The sequence below is a fragment of the Dromiciops gliroides genome, chromosome 2 (assembly GCF_019393635.1).
Source record: "Dromiciops gliroides isolate mDroGli1 chromosome 2, mDroGli1.pri, whole genome shotgun sequence".
Classification (NCBI taxonomy): Eukaryota; Metazoa; Chordata; class Mammalia; order Microbiotheria; family Microbiotheriidae; genus Dromiciops; species Dromiciops gliroides.
In genome coordinates this window covers 15,944,843-15,965,483 of record NC_057862.1, presented here as the reverse complement: position 1 = coordinate 15,965,483, position 20,641 = coordinate 15,944,843, and the positions used below count along the sequence as shown (strand labels likewise).

Sequence of the window (20,641 nt, the reverse complement as noted above, 5' to 3'; positions counted from 1 at the left end):
ATTTGATTAGAGGAAAAAAAATAAAATTACTTTTGCTTTTCAAACTAAGGAAGCCTACCATCAACCTTACAAGAGAACAAACATTGGAACAATACATTTTAAAGAGAGGATTTGAATCAGTAAGTCAAATAGCTTTAGGGAAGATTTCAAAAGGTGAAGAAAAAATACAAAATCTCTCTGAGAAAGAGTAATGAAATACAAAATATGCCTTCATTCAGAGAAAATGGCTCTCCTATTCGCTAAATTTGTTTTCTGATTTTTTTTTAAATTGTGGCCCTGTAAAAAGGACTTTGTTCACAGGGGGATTAACTGCCTGTTTCCTACTTCCCCAGTTTATAACAGTATTAATCATAAAGAAGATATTGTGTTTCCACGGTGATAAACCCTTTCCCCTCATATATTTCCTATGTTTTTGTGAGTCTTTCCTTTAAACCTTTCCTGGGATCTCTATTTGTTTACATTACATTTAATTTCTTATCTCCCCTTTTAAAGTTAGCTACATTTCTATTTAAAGTATAGGTGCCTGGGGCAGCTAGGTGGCACAGTGGATAAAGCATTGGCCTTGGATTCAGGAAGACCTGAGTTCAAATCCAGCCTCAGACACTTGACACTTAACTAGCTATGTGACCCTGGGCAAGTCATTTAACCCTCATGGCCCTACAAAAATAAAATAAAGTATAGGTACCTAAAAAGGTATGTATAGTATAATCACCTCCAACTCACATCTGGGCCATGCCCTGAAAGTCCATATGATCATATCCTTTTTGGCCTACAGAGGACTTTTGAAGTCCTCATTTTAAAGATGAGGAAATGAAGCCTTAGAGAGAATAACATTACTTGCACAAGGTCACACAGTTAGTAAATTTCTGAATTTCAAACTTGCTCTTCCTGACTCTAAGATCAATGCCCTTTCCACAACACCATGTTGTCTCTACTTAAAAATAAATCCATGGTTTGGAATCATCCCATGGAAATGCTATTTCCAAAGGATGCTTAGTGGCCAGGGCTGACTCCAAGAGCCTGTTTCATGCACAGAATATAAGCTCCCTGATAATACCTTTGTATTTTCAATATCTAGTACAGTGGTTGATATATATTTTTAAATTAAAAAAAAGTTATACAGCCCTTTGAGACTTACAAAGCAGTTTATGGTTTTTTTTATCCTTATAACAACTATGGGATGTAGGTACGATTATTATGTCTATTAGAAACAAACAATTTTTACCTATTTGAGACCAGATTTCAATTCAGGTCTTCCTGATTCCAGATCTAGCATTGATCTCTGGACCTAACAGTTCCACTTAGCCCCCTAGCTAAGAAGCACATTTTTTTTTAAATGGGAAAATGAATTCCAATTTCCAACTGGGGATGCCAGGAACATAACATCCTCTTGAAATAGTTATAGAAACAGAAGGGCCAACTGACCACTTGGCAAGAATCTTGGAGAAGAGATTCCCATTCAAAAAGAGTTGGAAGAAATGACTAATTGGACCTAAAATTCTAGGGAAATTCATCTCTGATGTTTCACAAGATTAATCTGGTAAAATGGGCTGTCAAAGGATATATCTACTGATGGTAGTTTCAAGCATTCCCTAATACATTGGAACTTTGTTAAGCATAGGGGTATTGCTGAGATATAGTTGTTTTTGCTCCAAGACCAAAATAGCTAAATGTGAGGGACTCATCACCAGAAGGCTGGCTAACAGGCAGTGAATTTTTTCCAGTTGCATTAATTCTTGACAAGTATCTACTAAAGCTTGGAGGGACATGATCTGCACCTGTGAAGTATTTACCAACACTGCTAAAATCAGAGATGCTTGAAGCAACAATGTTCAAGTGGGTATTTCTATGAGATGCATCATTACTATAAAGTTGATTTAAAAAAAAATAGAGAAAATGTTACCAATAAAATAGCACTCTCATGGCTTTTAAAATATAGAGTAAAATAAAATTGAATTCTAGAATCATTTTTTTTTTCTTTATCCTATGTAACATAGCATCAAATTCCTCATTTTATAGTTTCAGTTTCCCAATGGATGGGGCTTCTTTCTTTTTTTTTTTTTTTTAAGTGAGGCAATTGGGGTTAAGCGACTTGCCCAGGGTCACACAGCTAGTAAGTGTTAAGTGTCTGAGGCCGGATTTGAACTCAGGTACTCCTGACTCTAGGGCCGTTGCTCTATCCACTGCGCCACCTAGCTGCCCCTAGATGGGGCTTATTTCTAATAACTTACACCCAAGAAAATGTCATAAGAGGTATCCAGGAAAGGTGTGATCAGAATAAGGAAGTAGGTTGGTCACATAGTAAAAGGAAAACATAACAAGGAAAGTCCAAGTGTTGCACTGCTATTCACAAAATGCAGAAAGACCTGGAAGGTGACCTCTAATATGCTAACATAGACAAGAGTAGCACAAGATATGAAAGCATCAATGGATTCTGAGTTGCCTAGTACATAGGCAGTAGGTGGTGGAGTGGATAAAATACTGGCCCTAGATTTAGGAAGACCTGGGTTCAAATCCAGCTACTGACATTTGCTGTGTGACCTTGGGCAAGTCACTTGACATGTATCTGTCTCAGTTTCCTCATCTGTATAAGGGGGATAATAACAGTAGCTTCCTCCCAGAGTTGTTATTAGGATTAAAGAAGATAATACTTGCAATGTGCTTAGCACAGTACCTGGCACATAGCAAATGCAAATAAAAGCCATTGTTGTTGTTGTTGTTATTGCTATCATTATCATTATTATTGTTCTTGTTATTATTATCATGCACAGCATGAAACTAGTGAAATAATTGCATATTAAGCAATGTCAGGAGTCACAAAAGTATGAAACCTAAAACTCTCAAGTTAGAAGAAGCTCAGAAACTATGAAGTCCAATGCCTATTTGGGGAATAATCCTTGTTAAAATCTTTTTCAACAAATGTTTGTTCATCTTATGCTTGAAAATGTCTAGAGAAAATATATTACCTCATAAAGGAACCAATTCTGAGATTGGATAGCTCTAATTCTTCGGATTGTTTTTATATAAACAAGGAGCTTACATTGGTCTCCCTGCAACTTACCACACACATGACCAAGTCCCGTTATTTTCTGGTGTCTGTTTCCTTGTCTGTAAAACGAGAGTGTTGGATTACATTGCCTATGTGGTTCCTTCCAACTCTAAATCTGTGTTGTTATAAGGTATGATCTATGTTAATAACTATCAGTTGATGAAATATCCTAATCCTGACTTCTAGAATTAAGAGCAAATAGACTCCTTCTTCTGTATTAGTCACTGACATGTTCCAATATGACTACATGCCATCTTCAGACTTCGCTCCTCATCCCCATATCTGCCATGATCATGGGCCTTTTAACACATCCTGATCACCCTCCTCTGTATATTTCAATTTAGTCATGTTCTTCCTGACTTGTGGTGCCCAAAAGGGAGCAGAAGAATTAGATGCCTTCTGACCATGTCAATCCTCTGGACGCTATGCTTCTCAATACAGGATGAAGTGGCATTAAATAGCAGAGCTGAGATTTGAAATCAAGTCCTATGATTCAAAATTCAGGGATTTTTCTTTCTTTCTGGGACTACCTCTCATCTAATATAGATAGTTTAGATGGATAGATAGATAGAAAGAACACATATAATCTTTTTTCCATATAAATATTTTATTATTTTCCAGTTACATTTAGAGATAGTTTTCAACATTTGTTTTTATAATATTTCTAGTTTCAAATTTTTTCTCCCTCCCTCTCCTCCCTGCTCCCTCACCAAGAGAGCAAGTAATCTGATATGGGTTATATAGAACACATATAATATTTAAAGTATGATGTAAATATTAGTCATTAATTTCAATCAATTGGAAGAAGAGATGTCTAAACACGATTCTTCGGTCTTTCTAAGAGCAAGCAATTTAATAAAGTAATCAGAAGACAAATCACAAAGGGTCTTGAGACAGAGGCACATGATAATCTCTCTCGATATTGTCACATCTGAAATTTAAAAAAAAATATATTGTATGGTTGCCATCATATCAAATGAATACTCTAGCCTTTAGAAGTACTTCCTTGCTGTTTTTCATGTTTTAATGCAAATCTCAGCAACTGAAAAAATAATTTTCTTAGATTAAAAAAATGAGTTTTCCAGAGAACAATAAAAATTAAAATGTAAACATGACATAAAATTTTAGTGATAATGTTTCATGCCTTTGATTCATTATTTTCAATAATCCCCTCATGGGGTGCCATCATACAATAAATAAATCCAATTGTAATCCAGTGTAATCCAATTGTAATATGACTAATAGGTCAGTGGCTTGATCACATTTTCATTAATTTCCTTATACTGAGCATGAAAGCATCTTAATTGGCAATAATTTACAAATACCTGGAAGTCAGATGTATTAAAATTCAATGGGCAAGTCCTTCAGGAGGAAAAAAAAAGACAGCACTCGGTTAAGTGCCTGGGATATGCTTATGGCATTCCTTTACAAATAAATTTTAGGTTAAACTGTAGGCAAGTAAAAGAATCAGCACTTGAAGATCTCTGCATACATAAGTTTAATTTTCATCTCATCATTACCTTTTAAACCTAAAATAAAAGTTAAATTTAATTTTCATTTTTTGTGGACTGTTTGTGACTGGTTTGTTTTTCTCCTACTCTCTCTTTCATCCATTCATGTAATTAAAATGAGCCCCCAGTTTAAAAAAATAGTTTTATTTAGGTTTTAAGACATATAATTCAGCCAACAATATTTTAGTAGGCTTCTACCATAGGAAAGTAGAATAAAAGATAGTTCCTTCTTTTGTTAAGGTAGTCCTGGTACTAGTTTTAGGGCCTAGAAAGTAATAACAATTACAACTATTATTTAAAGAGCACCCACTATGTGCCAGGCACATACTAAGTGCTTTATAAGTTATATATATATATATATATATATATATATATATACACACACACACACATACATACACATACATATATATATATATACACACACACATACATACACATACATATATATATATACACACACACACATACATACACATATATATATATATATATATATATATATATATATATATATAATTTGATCAGGAAAACAGCCCTGGGAGGTAGGTGCTATTATCATTTTACAAAGAAGGGAAGTAAGGCAAATAGAAATTAACTGATTTGCTCAGGGTCACACATCTAGTAAGCATCTGAGGCTGTACTTGAACTCAGATATTCTTGATTCTAGACCCTGTGTTCTATCTACTGGGACACTCAGCTGACTATATTAATAAGTGCTTAATAAATATTGTTGAATTGAATTGAAATGCAATGGAGCTAAGCACTGGGGTCACAAGAATTAAACAAAAAGTCTCTGCCCTCAAGGATCCTGTATTCTACACAGAAAATGAAGCATTTACCCAGATATATCAAATATAATATAATTTGAAGAGGGAAATAACTCTAATAACTACTATAAAAGAAATCAAAATTCAAGTCAAGTCAGTAAGTATTTATTAAAAGCGCACTATGTGTGTTGGGGGCACCTAGGTGGCACAGTAGATAAAGCACCAGGCCTGGATTCAGGAGGACCTGAGTTCAAATCCAGTGTCAGACAATTGACACTTACTAGCTGTGTGACCCTGGGCAAGTCACTTAACCCTCCTTCCCCTAAAAATTAAAAAAAAAAAGCATACTATGTGTCAGGCACTGTGCTATGTGCTGAAGATGCAAAAAAAGGCAAAAAACAGTCCCTGCTCCCAAAGAGCTCACAGTCTAATGGGGGAGACACCATGAAAACAACTATGTACAAGCAAAATGGGTATAGATAAAGATATAATATATGTATGTGTATGTATATTTATGCATACATACATATGTAAACAAAAAAAATGAGATATAAATATGTGTATATGTATGCACATACAATAAACACAGTAGGTATATATGCAGTATATACACACACAAGATACATACATATATACAGGATATAGCTCTATGATATATGTATATGTGTGTGTGCATACACACATATACAGGAAAACTAGAACTTGGAGGAAGTCAGAGGAGCAAAAAGGCAGAGATTAAAGAGAACTCCCCAGGCATGGAGGACATGCATGGAGAAAAGGGCTGTGTCCTGGCTAAGGGAACGCAAGGGGGAGAGTGGATTGTTCTGTTCTTATATCTCACAAAGAGACAAGAATGGATATCTCTGGAATCTTCTTTGCCCCTCTCCAAGGGAGACACTGATTTTTACTTGGAGAGGAGACTGAGGTTAATCTAGATACTCTGCTCTCTTCAGAGATGGAGGACTAGAAAAGAATTATATCTATCTCTTCCCCTCAGTATTACTAATATATGGAAAATTATTTTCGATTGTACTCCCAGCACCAAGCCCAATCCTTGACACATGGTAATGTTTAATAAATGCTTATTCATTCATTCATCCTTCCATCCATTCATCCATTCATTCATTTATTCATCTACACTATGGTACCATCTCCTATGGGATGACCCAGAAGACATGCAGCTGCATCCTTTTTAAGTTTTAAAAGTAGAGATGAAGATGGGCATAGGAATAGATATCAGCATTGACACTGATATAAACAAATAGGGATTTGATAGAGATCATAATGAAGTTCAAGATGGACTAATAGTTATAAATGAAGGCTATTATCTAGAAAATATTGATTTGCATGTTGACAAAAAGGTAACTAGAGATGCATATATACAGATGAATGTCTACTTGCAGAAAATAATTTGGATAATCCTTATTCTTCAGTAGAGGCTATCCAGTCAGTATGGCCATATTTCACATTCAGGTGATGTTAAAAATGTTCCCAAACATATCAATCACATTAGAATAAATTTACTTTTTTGAAGCAAGAGTTGAACAAAACAGACTGAACTCACTGAAGTAAGAAGAACCAAAATGAGCACAGATTTACAAACAACTACAAAAAATATTCCAAGGGGAAATGGGAAAGGGAAAAATAATGTGAGAAAAGAAAGGAACCTACTAGTAAACTGGTACTTCTGGAACACTTTTCAGTAGATTCTAGAAGTCAGATCTGACAAAATCCATATTGGTTGAGGATAAGGTAATAGAAGGAAGAAAAAGAAGAACTAATTAGGTACCGATGTACATAAATAGAAAACAAAATATTTCTTCGACTGTCTGAAGAGAGAATTTTTTTGTTACCTGATGTTCATTATTTTCAAATTTAATTTGACTCTAGCCAGAAGAAAGTTGCATTTTATTGTGTTAGATTTTATTTTCAGTCATAAGACATGAGGAAGAACAATTATGACAAAGGTTAATAAGGAAATGTTTGGCCGGAACGAAATGTGTTTTAAGCATTTGGTAACAAATAGAATTCTAAATGTTTTTAATGGCATGCCCGGGATTTAAATTGCTTCTTAAATTATGCCATTTTCTTGCTCTTGTATTAATTATGTCCACCCTCATGTGGAAGATGATGCAGCAGAAACACAAATAGTTTTGCAGTGTTTTTATTTGAATATATGAAATAAACGATGTCATTTTCCAAAGTTAATGGTGCATTAATTGCAGACATCATTTTTCTTGAGTGCATTCTCAGGAAGAGAGAGTATGTAGATCCAAGAAGAGGCCAATTACAGAAAGACCAGAATGTTAAACTTTTTATCATAATCACCAGCTGGACTCTGCCCTCCCCCGCAGAATGTCTTAACATCAAGTCACATTGGCTGCTATATTTTTAGATTGCCTTTTCTAATTGGTTGAACTGATAGAGTCAGTATTTGAAAGTTGGAAATGGCTGTGTACTATAACTCATTTTATATTATAAAGAGAAGATTTTTATAATAACTTATTCAAGGAGTATCTCTTTAGAGTCACTGAGAATATTTCAATACTTAATTGTTATTTTGCATGTTTTTTTCAATACTATTCAACATGGCTTCAATATTAGCCTTGGAAGTCAAAAGAGTCGTATTGCCATGTATGTCTACTTCTATGTCTACTTCTACGTAAGATTTACAGTAATATGTCAATGACCTATGATTTTCTTAAAAGGGAATTTCTTCTGAGTTCTCTCCTAGATCTCAATATTGGACATTCTTGTGTTCCACCTATATAATTAAAGGATTGTCTACGGCTCAGATAAATTAAGTGACTTGCTCATGGTCCTACATCTAGAAGGCGATATGATTTGAACTTACATTTTCTTGATCAAACACAGCTCTTTGTTGATGATGAAATTATACTATTTTGAGATATCCTGTTGTTGTTGTTTTTTTAAATTTTGTTTTAGTTTTGTATAACAACTTGCACAGTGCTTAAATCATCTTGGTGGCACGGTGAATAGAACACCAGGCCTGAATTCAGGAATACTCATCTCCTGAATTCAAATCTGGCCTCAGATAATTGTTATCTGTGTGACCCTGGGCAAGTCACTTAACCTTGTTTGCCTCAGTTTCCTCATCTGTAAAATAAGCTTGAGAAGGAACTTGCAAACCACTCCAGCATCTTTGCCAAGAAAATCCCAAATGAGGTTACAAAGAGTTCATGACTGAAATGACTGAATAACAGCACTGTGCTTAACAAATAGTAAGCACTTAATAAACACTTGTTGAATGGAAGCGACTCCTACCTCCTGGTTCTTGCATAAATATGTGATCTCACTAATGTGACTTTTCCTTCCAGTGACAACCCATTAATGCTGTCACATCTTAAATCATTTAACTTTTGTTTATATATTACCAGAAAGTCACTACCAGGGATCTACTCCACATGCTGTGGTCCTTCCTCATGATCTTGAAACATCACATGAATATGAAATTAACATGCAGACTAGCCATCATGCATCTCTCTCATAATATAATTGGTCCGGGGCAGCTAGGTGGCACAGTGGATAGAGCACCGGCCTTGGAGTCAGGAGCACCTGAGTTCAAATCCGGCCTCAGACACATAACACTTACTAGCTGTGTGACCCTGAGCAAGTCACTTAACCCCAATTGCCTCACTAAAAAATATATATATATATATATATATATATATATATATAATTGGTCCATGTTTTTATTATCTCTTTTAAATGATGTCTCCGTAATTTCTTTCATTTTTAAAATAATATGTAGCAACTTCCTCACATTTATTATGTCTTGTTCCATAGACTCTTGGGAGGATGTGCAGCTTAAATTTTTCACCTAACAACATGGTTGAGTGAAAAGAATTGTTTTGGTTCAGCTCAGTAACTCTATAGTTACTCAATAACCATTCATATTTTTCATGGAATTGCTTATTGATTGTATATGACATGGGAATTTTTTAAAGATCACAGTTTTTATGTTAAATATTATTTAATCATCTTCAGTCACTCACATATTGGCAAGTACTGAATTAATTTGAAACTCCAACATGAGTAAACCACCAATACCTGGAATGAAGTTTTACTCTAGAAAGGTTGACTGACAACCCAAGGAATTCGTCAAACTACTCGTACATACTCACACACACACACACACGTACGTATATGTCTTATTTTTTATAATCAAGTATTTCTGCTTAAGTTATAGTCATATATTTGGCACTGTAGAACCTAGAGGGCAAAAGCTGGAGTCCCAACACCCAAGAACTTAATGCTATATTATAAGAGCCAAAATGGAACACTTTGTATTCGATCTAAAGATATACAAAGTGCATTCCCATTTGGACACATTGTGGTTGAATAGACTGGAAGTGAAGAATTTCTTAGAGTTTGCACCTAAGAAAACATTATGCAACAGATCCAAATCACTTCATCAACACTTCATCAGACCATAACTGTGTGCTCTTTTCTAGGGATACAAGGGCACAAATGAAAATAATCTCTGTGTTTAAGGAGTTTCCATTTTACCAGATGGCTACCAAGTGTAAAAAAGTAAATACACCAGAGCAGTTTCTGGAGAAGGGATGCAGCACTAACAAAGAGGGCAGATCATAAAAGGCTTCCATAGGAGAAGGCACCTGAGCTGAGCATCAGAAAACATAAGGAGGGGCAGCTAGGTGGCACAGTGGATAAAGCACTGGCCCTGAATTCAGGAGGACCTGAGTTCAAATCCGGCCTCAGACACTTGACACTCTTACCCTGGGCAAGTAATTTAACCCTCACTACCCCAGAAATATATATATATATACATACAAATATATATGTTTATATATATAAAAATATATAAATATATATATATATATATATAATTCTTAAGGGGTAGATGAGATAAAGGAAAGCATAGGAAGACCACCCAAGTGAAGGCATTGATATGAGTAATATCATGGTGAGTGTGGGGAAGAGTTGGAAGCCTTGATAGTGATAATGTATTGAACATGAAGGAGGGAAATGTAAAATAAATCTGGAAATATAAATGCTAGAGAATGTTAAATTTTAGTTGCAGAGTTTATATTTCATCTAGGGGGCACCAAGAAGCCACTGAAGATTTTCAATTAGGAGATTAACATGATCAGATCTATGTCTTCAGAATGTTAATTTGACAGGTATATGAGGAATAAGTAGCTCATAACAATAAAAGTAATCACCATAATTCTTGATACTTATTTAATTATTTTTAAAATATTTGAAATGTTTAGTTCCAAATCTCTTTCTCCCTTCTGCACCTCCTTCCCCTATCCCCCAGTGAGGAGGCAAACAATAAGGTATCAATTATATATATGTGAAGTCATGCAAAAATATTTTCATATTAGCCATGTTGCAAAAAGAAGCATGAATAAATAATGTGAAAAATATACTTCAAGATGTACTCTGAATTCATCAGGTCTCTCTCTGGAGGTGGATACCATTTTTCATCATGGGTCCATTGGAAATGATTTGAAAAATTTTATTGATTTAGTAGCTGTCTTTCACAGATGATCATCACACAATATTGCTGTTACTGTATACAATGCTCTCCTCATTCTGTGCACTTCACTTTCCATCAGCTCATATAATATTCCAAGTTTATTTTTCTCCTGAAAACATCCTGTTTCTCATTTTATATAGCACAATAGTATTCCTTCACAACCATATACTACTACTTATTCAGCCATTCTCCAATTGATAAGTTCGAGTTTTGTTTCACAAAAAGATTATGATGAAATCATGTTTTGCATGATAGTACAAACATAACCTATATAAATTTGCTTGTCATCTCAGGGAGGACTGAGGGCCAAGAGGGAGGGAGAGCATTTGGAACTCAAAATTTTAAAATGAACTAATATTTTAAATTGTTTTACATGTGATTGGGGGAAATAAAATATTATTAAAATAAAATACTTGTGTATATATAGATTATTTTTCCTTTTCTTTGATCTCTTTGGGATCAGACTTAATAGTGGGTATTGCTAGGTCAAAGAGTATGCAAATTATTATAGGCCTTTCGGCAGAGCTCCACATTGTTCTCCAGAATGGTTGGACCAGTTCACAGCTCCACAGCAATGTGATAGTGTACCTATTTTTTCATACCCCCTCCAGCATTTATCATTTTTCTTTTCTGTCTTAATGCCCAATTTGATAGGTAAGAGGGGGTATCTCAAAGCAGATTTAATTTATATTTTTCTAATTAATAGCACTTTAGAGCATTTTCCTATGTGACTATTGATAGTTTTGTTTTCTTCTTTTCTTCATATCATTTGATGATTTATCAATTAGGGAATGGCTCCATTTTTAATAAATTTGACTTAGTTTTATACACACTTACATGTCTGTAGCATGTGTACATAAATATATGTAATGTGTATATATAAATATATATGCTAACATAAATTTGCACTCAATCCCATGTATGTAAGTGTGTATGTATGTGTATATTTTATTTTTAAAATAATATATGGCACCTTCCTCATGTTTATTATGTGTTGTTCCATAGTCCCTTGGGAGGATGTGCAGTTTATGTGTATTATGTATGTATTATGTATGTATGTGTGTATTATGTATATACATACACACAACTGGGAAATTAGGCCTTTATTAGAAAAACTTGCTGTAAAAAAATTCCCCCAGTTTCTGGCTTTCTTTCTAATTTTGCTTACATTGGTTTTGTTTATGAAAAAACTTTTAAATTTGGTATAATGAAAATTATCCATTATATTCCCTGTGTTCCTTTCTCTCTCTTATTTGGTCATAAATTCTTCCTTTATTCATAGGTCTGACAAGCTTATTTTTTCATGTTGCCATAATTCACTTATGATATCACCATTTATGTCTAAATCACTTACCCCTTTTGACTGTACTTTGGTATATGATGCAAGATGTTGGTCTATACCTAATTTCTGTCAAACTACTACCCAGAAATTTTTATTTTGTGGTGAGTTCTTGTTCCAAAAGCTTTGATCTTTGGAATTAATAAGCAGCAGATTATTATGATCATTTACTACTATGTATTTTTTATATAATACATTTCATTGATTATTTACTCTATTTATAAACCAATACCACCTCGTTTTGATGATTACTATTTTGTAGTATATTTTGTAATCTGGTACTACTAGGCAACCTTCATTAAAATTCTTTATCATTAATTAAGTTCTTTATTTTTTTGCTCCAGATGAATTATATTGTCATTTTCTTAGCACTATAAAATAATCCTTTGGTAGTCTGATTGCTATCCTTTCCAGTGTCTCAATAAAGATCAATTTTCCCTTCTCATCTTGATCACTGACCCTGCACAGGGCCAGTCTGACCCACTTTTTTAGTAGCTATACATGTCACTCTTAATAAACTGTTATCTTGTTCAAAGAAAACATTCTTCAGTTTGTCCTTGAAGAATTTTACTCACCACACTGGTTTATGTATCAAAATCATATTTGTGTCATAAATGAAAATTATTAGGACTCCTTACTTATTTGAAAAAAATAATTTAGTTCTAGAATAAAGTGTTCCTTAGATGTTTTGTAAAATTTACTTGTAAATCCCCCTGTTCCTGGTGATTTTCTCTTAGAAAGCTCATTTAGGACTTGTTCAATTTCTTTGTCAAATATAGGGTTACTTAAATATTCTATCTCCTCTTCTGTTAATCTATGCAGTTTATATTTTTGTATATATTCATCTATTTCACTTAAATTATCAGTTTTACTGGCATATAATTGGGCAAAATAACTCCTAATAAATGTGTTAATTTCATCTTTACTTGTGGTCCATTCACTCTTTTAACTTTTGATACTGGTAATTTGGTTTTCTTTTCTTTTTTAATAAAATTAAGCAATGGTTTATCAATTTATTTTCTAATAAAACCAACTCCTAGTTTTATTTATTTAAACAATTAGTTTAATATTTTACTTTTTCTTTCAATTTTAGTTTATCCCTTGATTTTTAATATTCCTATTTTGGTATTTAATTGATGATTTTTTTTCTTTTTCTAGTTTGTTTTTTTTTTTAGTGAATTACAGTCAATTCCATTACCTGTTCATTGATATAATTTTCTCTCTTTTATTGATATACACATTTAGAGGTGAAAATTTCCCCCTAAGTATTGTTTTGGCTGCATCCCACAAATCTTGTTGTCTTAGTGTTGCTTTTTTAAAAAAAAATTCTCTTCATCTCCTTAACTTCTTATTGATTTTATGATTAAACTTTGAAGGAGTAGCTTTGAGAGGAGGACATTAAGGTGATTTTTACTACTGCCTCTATAACTGATTTAACTTTTCCTTTAAAAATGAATACTATGCCACTTGGCACATATATATTTAGTATTGATATTATGTTTTTCTATGGTGTCATTTGGGAAGATGTAGTTTCCCTGGTTATCTTTTAGATCTAATTTTCCTTTTGCTTTGCCTGAGACCACAATTGCTATTCCTGCCTTTTTTACTGCATCTAGAGTATACATGATTTTACTCTAGCCCCTTACTTTAACTTTCTGTATATCTTTCTGTTTCAAGTATGTTGATAGAGAAAACATATCCTTGGATTCTGATTTCTAATCCATTCTGCTATCCATTTGTTTTATGTATAAGTTCATTCCATACTTATTCACAGTTATGATTACTGTGCGTTTCCTTTCATGCTCTTTTCTTTTGTTTTTCCTTCTCTTTTTTTACTCTGTCCCTATGCATAAATCCTTACCACTACCTTCTTTGGGGAGAGCTAGATGGTGCAGTGGATAGAGCTCTAGACCTGAAGTCAGGAAGACTCATCTTCCTGAGTTCAAATCTATTCTCAGACACTTACTGTTTTACCCTGGGCAACTTACTTCTCTCTGTTTGTCTCGATTTCCTCATCTGTAAAATGATCTGGAGAATGCAATGGCAAAGCACTTCAGTAGCTTTGCCAAAAAAAAACAAAAATCCTAATTGAGTTCACAAAAAGTCAGATATGACTGGAAAATGACTAAACAATCACTTTCTGTTCTCCATCTTCTTTTTATCATCCCTTTCTCTTATCCTCTTCCCCTTTTACTCCCCTGTTGGAAAATAGATTTCTATAACCAATTAAGCATGCAGATATAGATATATTTCCCTCTGAACTAATTTAGATGAAATTGAGATTTAAATATTACCCTCCCATTTCCCCTACACTGTAAAAGCTCTACCTTGTAGTGTCTTTTATGTAAGATAATTTCCCCAATTCTTCTCCCTTTCCACTTCTCCTAGTGTGACCATAACAATTATAATAGCTCATATTTATTCAGCACTTTCCAGGCTTATAACGCACTTCACATATGTTGTCTCCTTTGATCCTCACAACAACCTTAGGTGATAGGCACTAATACTTTCCCATTCTTACAGATGAGAAAACAGAAGTTCAGAGAAATAAAGCTAGGAAGGCTCTCTATCAGCTCCCAGATCAATTAGGAAATCTTCTGACTTTCAAAGTCACTTGGCACCTGGCCTCTTCCTACCTTTTTCATTTTATTTTTTTTACATTTTTCTCCTTTCCATGTAATTTATGACTCAGGACTTTGGCCTTCTTACTTTTCCTCACATAGGATACTCTGTCTGCCTTATCTATGTCTTTTTACTGCCTAGCATGGTCTGCATCCTTATCTCTGCTCTGAGGCTTCCCTGGCTTTGTTTAAGTTTCAGCTAAAATTGCAGCTTCTACAAAAAGTATTTTCCAGTTCCCTCTTCCTCTCCACCTCTGCTAGTGGCTTCCCTCTGGAATTACCTGCTCTGGATTTTGTACACATCTTGTTGGTAAATAGTTGTTTGCCTGTAGTCTCTCCATTTAAAATATAAACCCCTTGAATTCAGGGATTATTTTTATCTTTCTTTGTAACTCCAGAACTTAACACAGTACCTGACATAAAATAAACACTTAATAGATGCTTATTGACTTGATTTAAGTGATTTTGTCTTGGTCATATGGCTAGCAGGTGTCTTGGGTACGATATGAATCCATCATATTACCCCAATGTCAAACCATATACATCAGAGAGTAGAGACAAGGAGACCCATAGGAAGTAATTACAATAGTCCTGATATGAGGTGATAAAGGCTTGTAGTGGGACAGAGACTCAGTGAGGGAAGAAAAAAGGACAAATAAAAGATTTGCAAACTGCTTGAACATGGAAAGTAGTGAAAGGAAAAGAGGGAGGAGGACTTCTAGGTGGTGAACCTGGATCTTTGGAATGATGGTGGCATCCACAGCAAAGACTAGAAAGTTTAGAGTCAGACAAGGTTTTAAGGAAAATATGATAAATTTCATTTTGTCCAAGTAGATGATAAGAAGGTAATTTTGAGGAATGTGTCCAGCAGAAAATCATTGATTAGAAGGGGGAAAAGGGTCATCAACCAATAATATGTGTATACGACATTCATTAGATATGGCATCACAGCTGGCTCTAAAGAATAATTAGGAGTGCATATGCAGCCCAAATAGTAACAACAATCCCCTGCGTTTAAGATCAGAAAGCAATGATTGAGAAAAGTGAAGAAACATGAAGATGATTAGGAAAAATCCCTAGAAAGAGATTAGAAGACCTCTGTTATTAGTACAAAAAAAATTAATCCCTTATGAGAAACAGTGATGATATATTGAAAATGACACTCAGAACAGGCAATAAGAAGTAACATAGCCCGGAATATAAGTAAGAAGCTGATTTTCCATAGGAAGCTTAATTCTCTCTTTAATATTTTTTGATTATCTTTCTATTTAGAAATTTCCTGCAGTTAAAGAAGTTGGGGGAAGGAAAAGGATGGTAATTAAGAAGGGGAAAGGGCTAGAAAAGAAAAACTGCCTGGTTGAGACCATTAGCCTCATTTTGCTATAACAAAATTGTAATGCATGTGAGATGGCCCTGTTAGTTCTTTTCTATTTCTTTATTTTTTTTTAATCAGTAAAGTGCCCTCCATTAAATCTATTGCCTATAAATTATTTGTGTAATCCAGTCATGGCCCTCATGTATTTGTGCCTTACTGCCCTGGCTGAAGAGACATTCCTTCCTCTTCAGTAAGAAATTGCTTCATTTGCTTGTATTTCTATTTCTGATGTTTTCCATCTCTCACCTCCCTGAAGACTTTAGCAATCAACCTTGTAGAAATCCTGCTTTTGTCAAAAGTCTACACATCTTACCTTTAAATGCAAACCTGTATCACATCAAATATTAACATAAGAAAACATGATCTTGTCTAATTCTGCAGACCTCCTCCAGTAAGTGAACTTGCACCAATAGGAACTCCAGTTGGCGTTATCATCGCAGCAGCCATCAATCAAAGTATTGTATATTCTATTGTTTCAGGAAATGAAGATGGTAAGTCAATTTCAAGAGCATGAAGTTTATTGAATATCCACAAACTCTGATTTTAAGGGAATCTAGAATGTGTAAAAAAATGTAAAATAAAATATTTGTGGATTTTAAATATCAACGTATGTTGTATAGGATCGAAATTATTTTCTTTTTATGTATTTATGTTAGGCTGTGATGTATAATAATGATCTATAGTATTATCAATTAAGTCCTATGAGATCCAGAATTATGTGTAGGTGTCTATGTTACAAATACACATAGATTCATTCATAAAAGTGCTTGCACATAAAGACCTAAGAAAAGAGGTATGTTAGAATGGGTAGAGAGCCAAACTTAAAATCACAAAGACCTCCACATAAATCTTTTCTGCCACATTGGATTGGCAGACTTTGTAAGAAGTCAGTGTCCCCAGAGAACTCTCAAAGACTACAAGGTCTTGATCTCTGTCAATTGAAGGAATTTCTATATTGAGATTTCCCTCCATGGCTACGATCACAGATCTGGGCCAAACATTCCACTCCTACCCCCAAAAAAGTACATGCTTACATAAATAAAAACGTACTTTTACATAACTTTGGAGATTTGGCAAAAGGCTTTGCATACTTTATTCTACCTTTTGATCCTCAAAACAATCCTGTGAGCTAGGTATTATCTCCACTTAATAGGTAAGGAATCCAAAACTTCAATTAGTGACTTTTCTTGGGTCACTACTTGGGTAATAAATGTCTGAGACCAGATTCTACCTGAGGTCTTCTCGACTGTCGGTTTGGCTTTACACACATACCTTCCCAGCTTCATCTCTGTAAGCAACTGGGCACTGACACTGTCCTAGGTTGTCATTGAAGTCAGAAGGACCTGGGCTTAAATCATGCTTCAGATACTTAGTAGCTGCTTGACCCAGGGCAAGCCTTTTAACCTCTCTCAGCCTCTATTTCCCATTCTATAAACTGAGGGAAATGGTTACACCTGCCTGCCAGGGCTGTTGTGAGGATCTGACATGCTCGGTCTTGCAAAGTTCTTCTAATACTATGTAAATGGTCATTATTATTGCACCGATATCTCTTATGTACCCTAAGCTCCAGCCAAATAGATGTGTTTAGAATCATAGATTTAGATGGGACCTTGGATTCTATGCAGTTCAACCTTCTCCCAGAGAAGTCAAGTCATTTATTCATAATTGCATAGACCACGGGTCTAAGGTGGCATTTGAACTCAGGCCTTTCCAACTACAAATCCAGTGCCCTATCCTCTGTACCACCGGGCTGTTGCTTCCTTGAACCTTTCATTGACCAATGCATTTGTTGATTAATTTTCTATGCACACAGTGACCTTTCTCATCTCAGCCTTTGACATCTTGCAAAGTCCAAGTCCAATGACACATTCTTTCTGAAAACTTCCCAAACACCTCAGATGAAAGGGACTTGCCACCCTTTGAAATTTAGATACATTAAGATTCTACATTATGTATTTTAGTAGTGTATAAATAGGTTCATGGGAACCTAGATGAAGAAATTGAAAATATTTCAGAGGCCATCTAATCTAAATACATTTTATATTTGAGAAAACTGAGGCTTAAATATATTTTCCTCATCACATTGTACATTTCTTGAATTCAGAGAACACATATTTGCTACTATATCCTCGCATATATACATGCCTGTATGTGTATATGTGTATATGGATGCATATGTGCATGTATATATGTATGTGTCCATACATATATATGTCTGCATTTATATATGTAGGCAATGTATGCCCACAGAGACCATGATCAGAATTCATTACAATTCAGGATTTGTAAGCACATCATTATGGTTACTTCCTGAACTCTTGTAGATTTCAGTCACTCTCTAATTTAGTTATTGATAATCTGGGGAAAGAGACAAAAATGTTTTTATCCCTCAATCAACTTGGTGATGAAAGTTTTAAATTGATAACATACCCAGAGTCTGTCTCTGTACCCATTCTCCAAGCCTTCTGAACTTGGCAAGACTTGCCCAGACTCATACTTCACTGAAATGGCTTTTAAAAATGACGGTCACTCTCATGACACATCAAGGAATGAGCTTTTTGTATAGAGTGCCATCCAGATGTGCATGTATGATTCCAACTTGTAATAAATAGATTTTTGAATCATCAAACAATCATATTTGGGCAGATCTTGGAGCTACTGGTCTTTCCTATTAGGATTTTAAAAAATCTTTATGTTAGGCTTTAAAACCTGAATTTTTTTTCTGAAAACATGAATGTCACAAGGATCAAAAGTTCTGTTATGTGTGGATCCTTTTATTTAGAGTGCAACCCCTTGCTCACTTCGGCAGCACATATACTAAAAATTGGAACGATACAGAGAAGATTAGCATGGCCCCTGTGCAAGGATGACATGCAAATTCGTGAAGTGTAGAGTGCAACCCCTTTGCATCTCAGCAGATGATATTTAATAGTTTCTGTAGCCTGTAGGTATATTCCTCTCTGACCAATCTGGCAATTAGCTTCTCCAAACTTAGTTGAGCTGATCCTTGATAACAAATGTGCTGTCAGCCAGAGCTTCAGCTGACTTGTATGAGTAGCCAAAGATTCTGTTCTAGTAATAAAAGCTTTCAGAAGCCCAGGTCACCTGTACAATGAGGTATTGAAAGTGAACTTGAGTGAAAAAAATGTAGGCTATTTAATAGAGATTTTATTTCATTTCATTTATAAAAGTTATAGGGAGCTGGAATGATTTTTGTAAAAGTTATTTCTTTTAAGTGATCAAAACATTAAATAAATAAGTGGAATTACATTTATTTCTCTCTCTTTTTAGGAGAATATAAGTTGTTTATGCTATATTCTTTTACTTTATATTAATGGTCTACATCTTTTTATAATCGGTAACTTTATGTTAAGTAGTTATTTCTCTCTCTCTCTCTCTCTCTCTCTCTCTCTCTCTCTCTCTCTCTCTCTCTTTCTCTGTCTCTGTCTGTCTCTCTCTCCTTCCCTCTTTCTGTCTCTCCATTTCCTTTTCCATTCTCCTTCCCTCCCTTTTATTCCCCCTCTCCTTCTTATTCTTTTTCTCCCTCTTTTCCATGGTACCTGTCTAAGATTTATGATTGCATCAGTGTTGGGAACTCCAGTAAAGGAAATAGGATTTGCCCTCCATTGTAGAAAATCAACAATTCATTTATAATTTAAAATCTTACTTGTCTGAAGACATGAAAGGTTAAATTATTTGTCTAGCGTGAGTCACATAATTAGTATGTGGGTGATAAAGGATTTGAACTGAGCTCTATCTGATTCCAAAGCTATGCTTCTATCCTCTATGGCCTATGGCCTTTCATACTCCTCATAAAGAAATTGTTCTGTTGTTGTTCACACCCTTCCATAAAGATGTATTTAGTTTGTGCATTCTTGAAACTTTTATTGAGCACTTTCTCTATGCAACTGCATGGTGCAAGGCCAGGTCAGTCAGTCAGTCAACAAACATTTATTTTGTTTTGTTGTTTGTTTGTTTGTTTTTTCAGGCAATGAGGATTAAGTGACTTGCCCAGGGTCACACAGCTAGTTAAGTTTCAAGTGTCTGAGGCTGGATTTGAACTCAGGTCCTCCTGAATCCAAGGCCAGTGCTTTATTCACTGCACCACCTAGCTGCCCCAAACATTTATTAATTACTTATTATGTTCCAGACACTATTTGGCACTGAAAATAGAAATATAAACAGAAATAAATACAGTCCTTATTCTCAATGATCTATATTTTATGGGGGATGACAATTCATCTGAATAAAAAAGATTAAAGGGAGAAGGGGGAAGAAGAAAGTGATGAAAGCACCTGTTGCAGGGGAAGAATAGAAAAATGTGGAGAGTCAAGAGGAAAACCAAGAGAAAAGCCAATGTTTTGTTTGGCTTTGGTATCATCTATAAAACTGAGCGTTTGGAAGAAATCAGCCTATCAGAGAGAGGCCATGGGGTACTTCCAGTGTGAG

General features: G+C 34.7%; 1 protein-coding gene and 1 pseudogene across 1 annotated transcript in view; both read left to right on the top strand.

Annotated features, from left to right (window-relative positions):
- Positions 1–20,641, top strand: part of PCDH15 (protocadherin related 15) — a 2,141,593-nt gene that overhangs the window by 2,001,794 nt on the left and 119,158 nt on the right. Inside the window, exon 28 of the mRNA XM_043982395.1 lies at positions 16,574–16,683. Coding sequence (XP_043838330.1) covers positions 16,574–16,683 — 110 coding nt within the window. The remainder of the gene's footprint in view (positions 1–16,573; positions 16,684–20,641) is intronic.
- Positions 18,986–19,098, top strand: LOC122744925 (annotated as a pseudogene).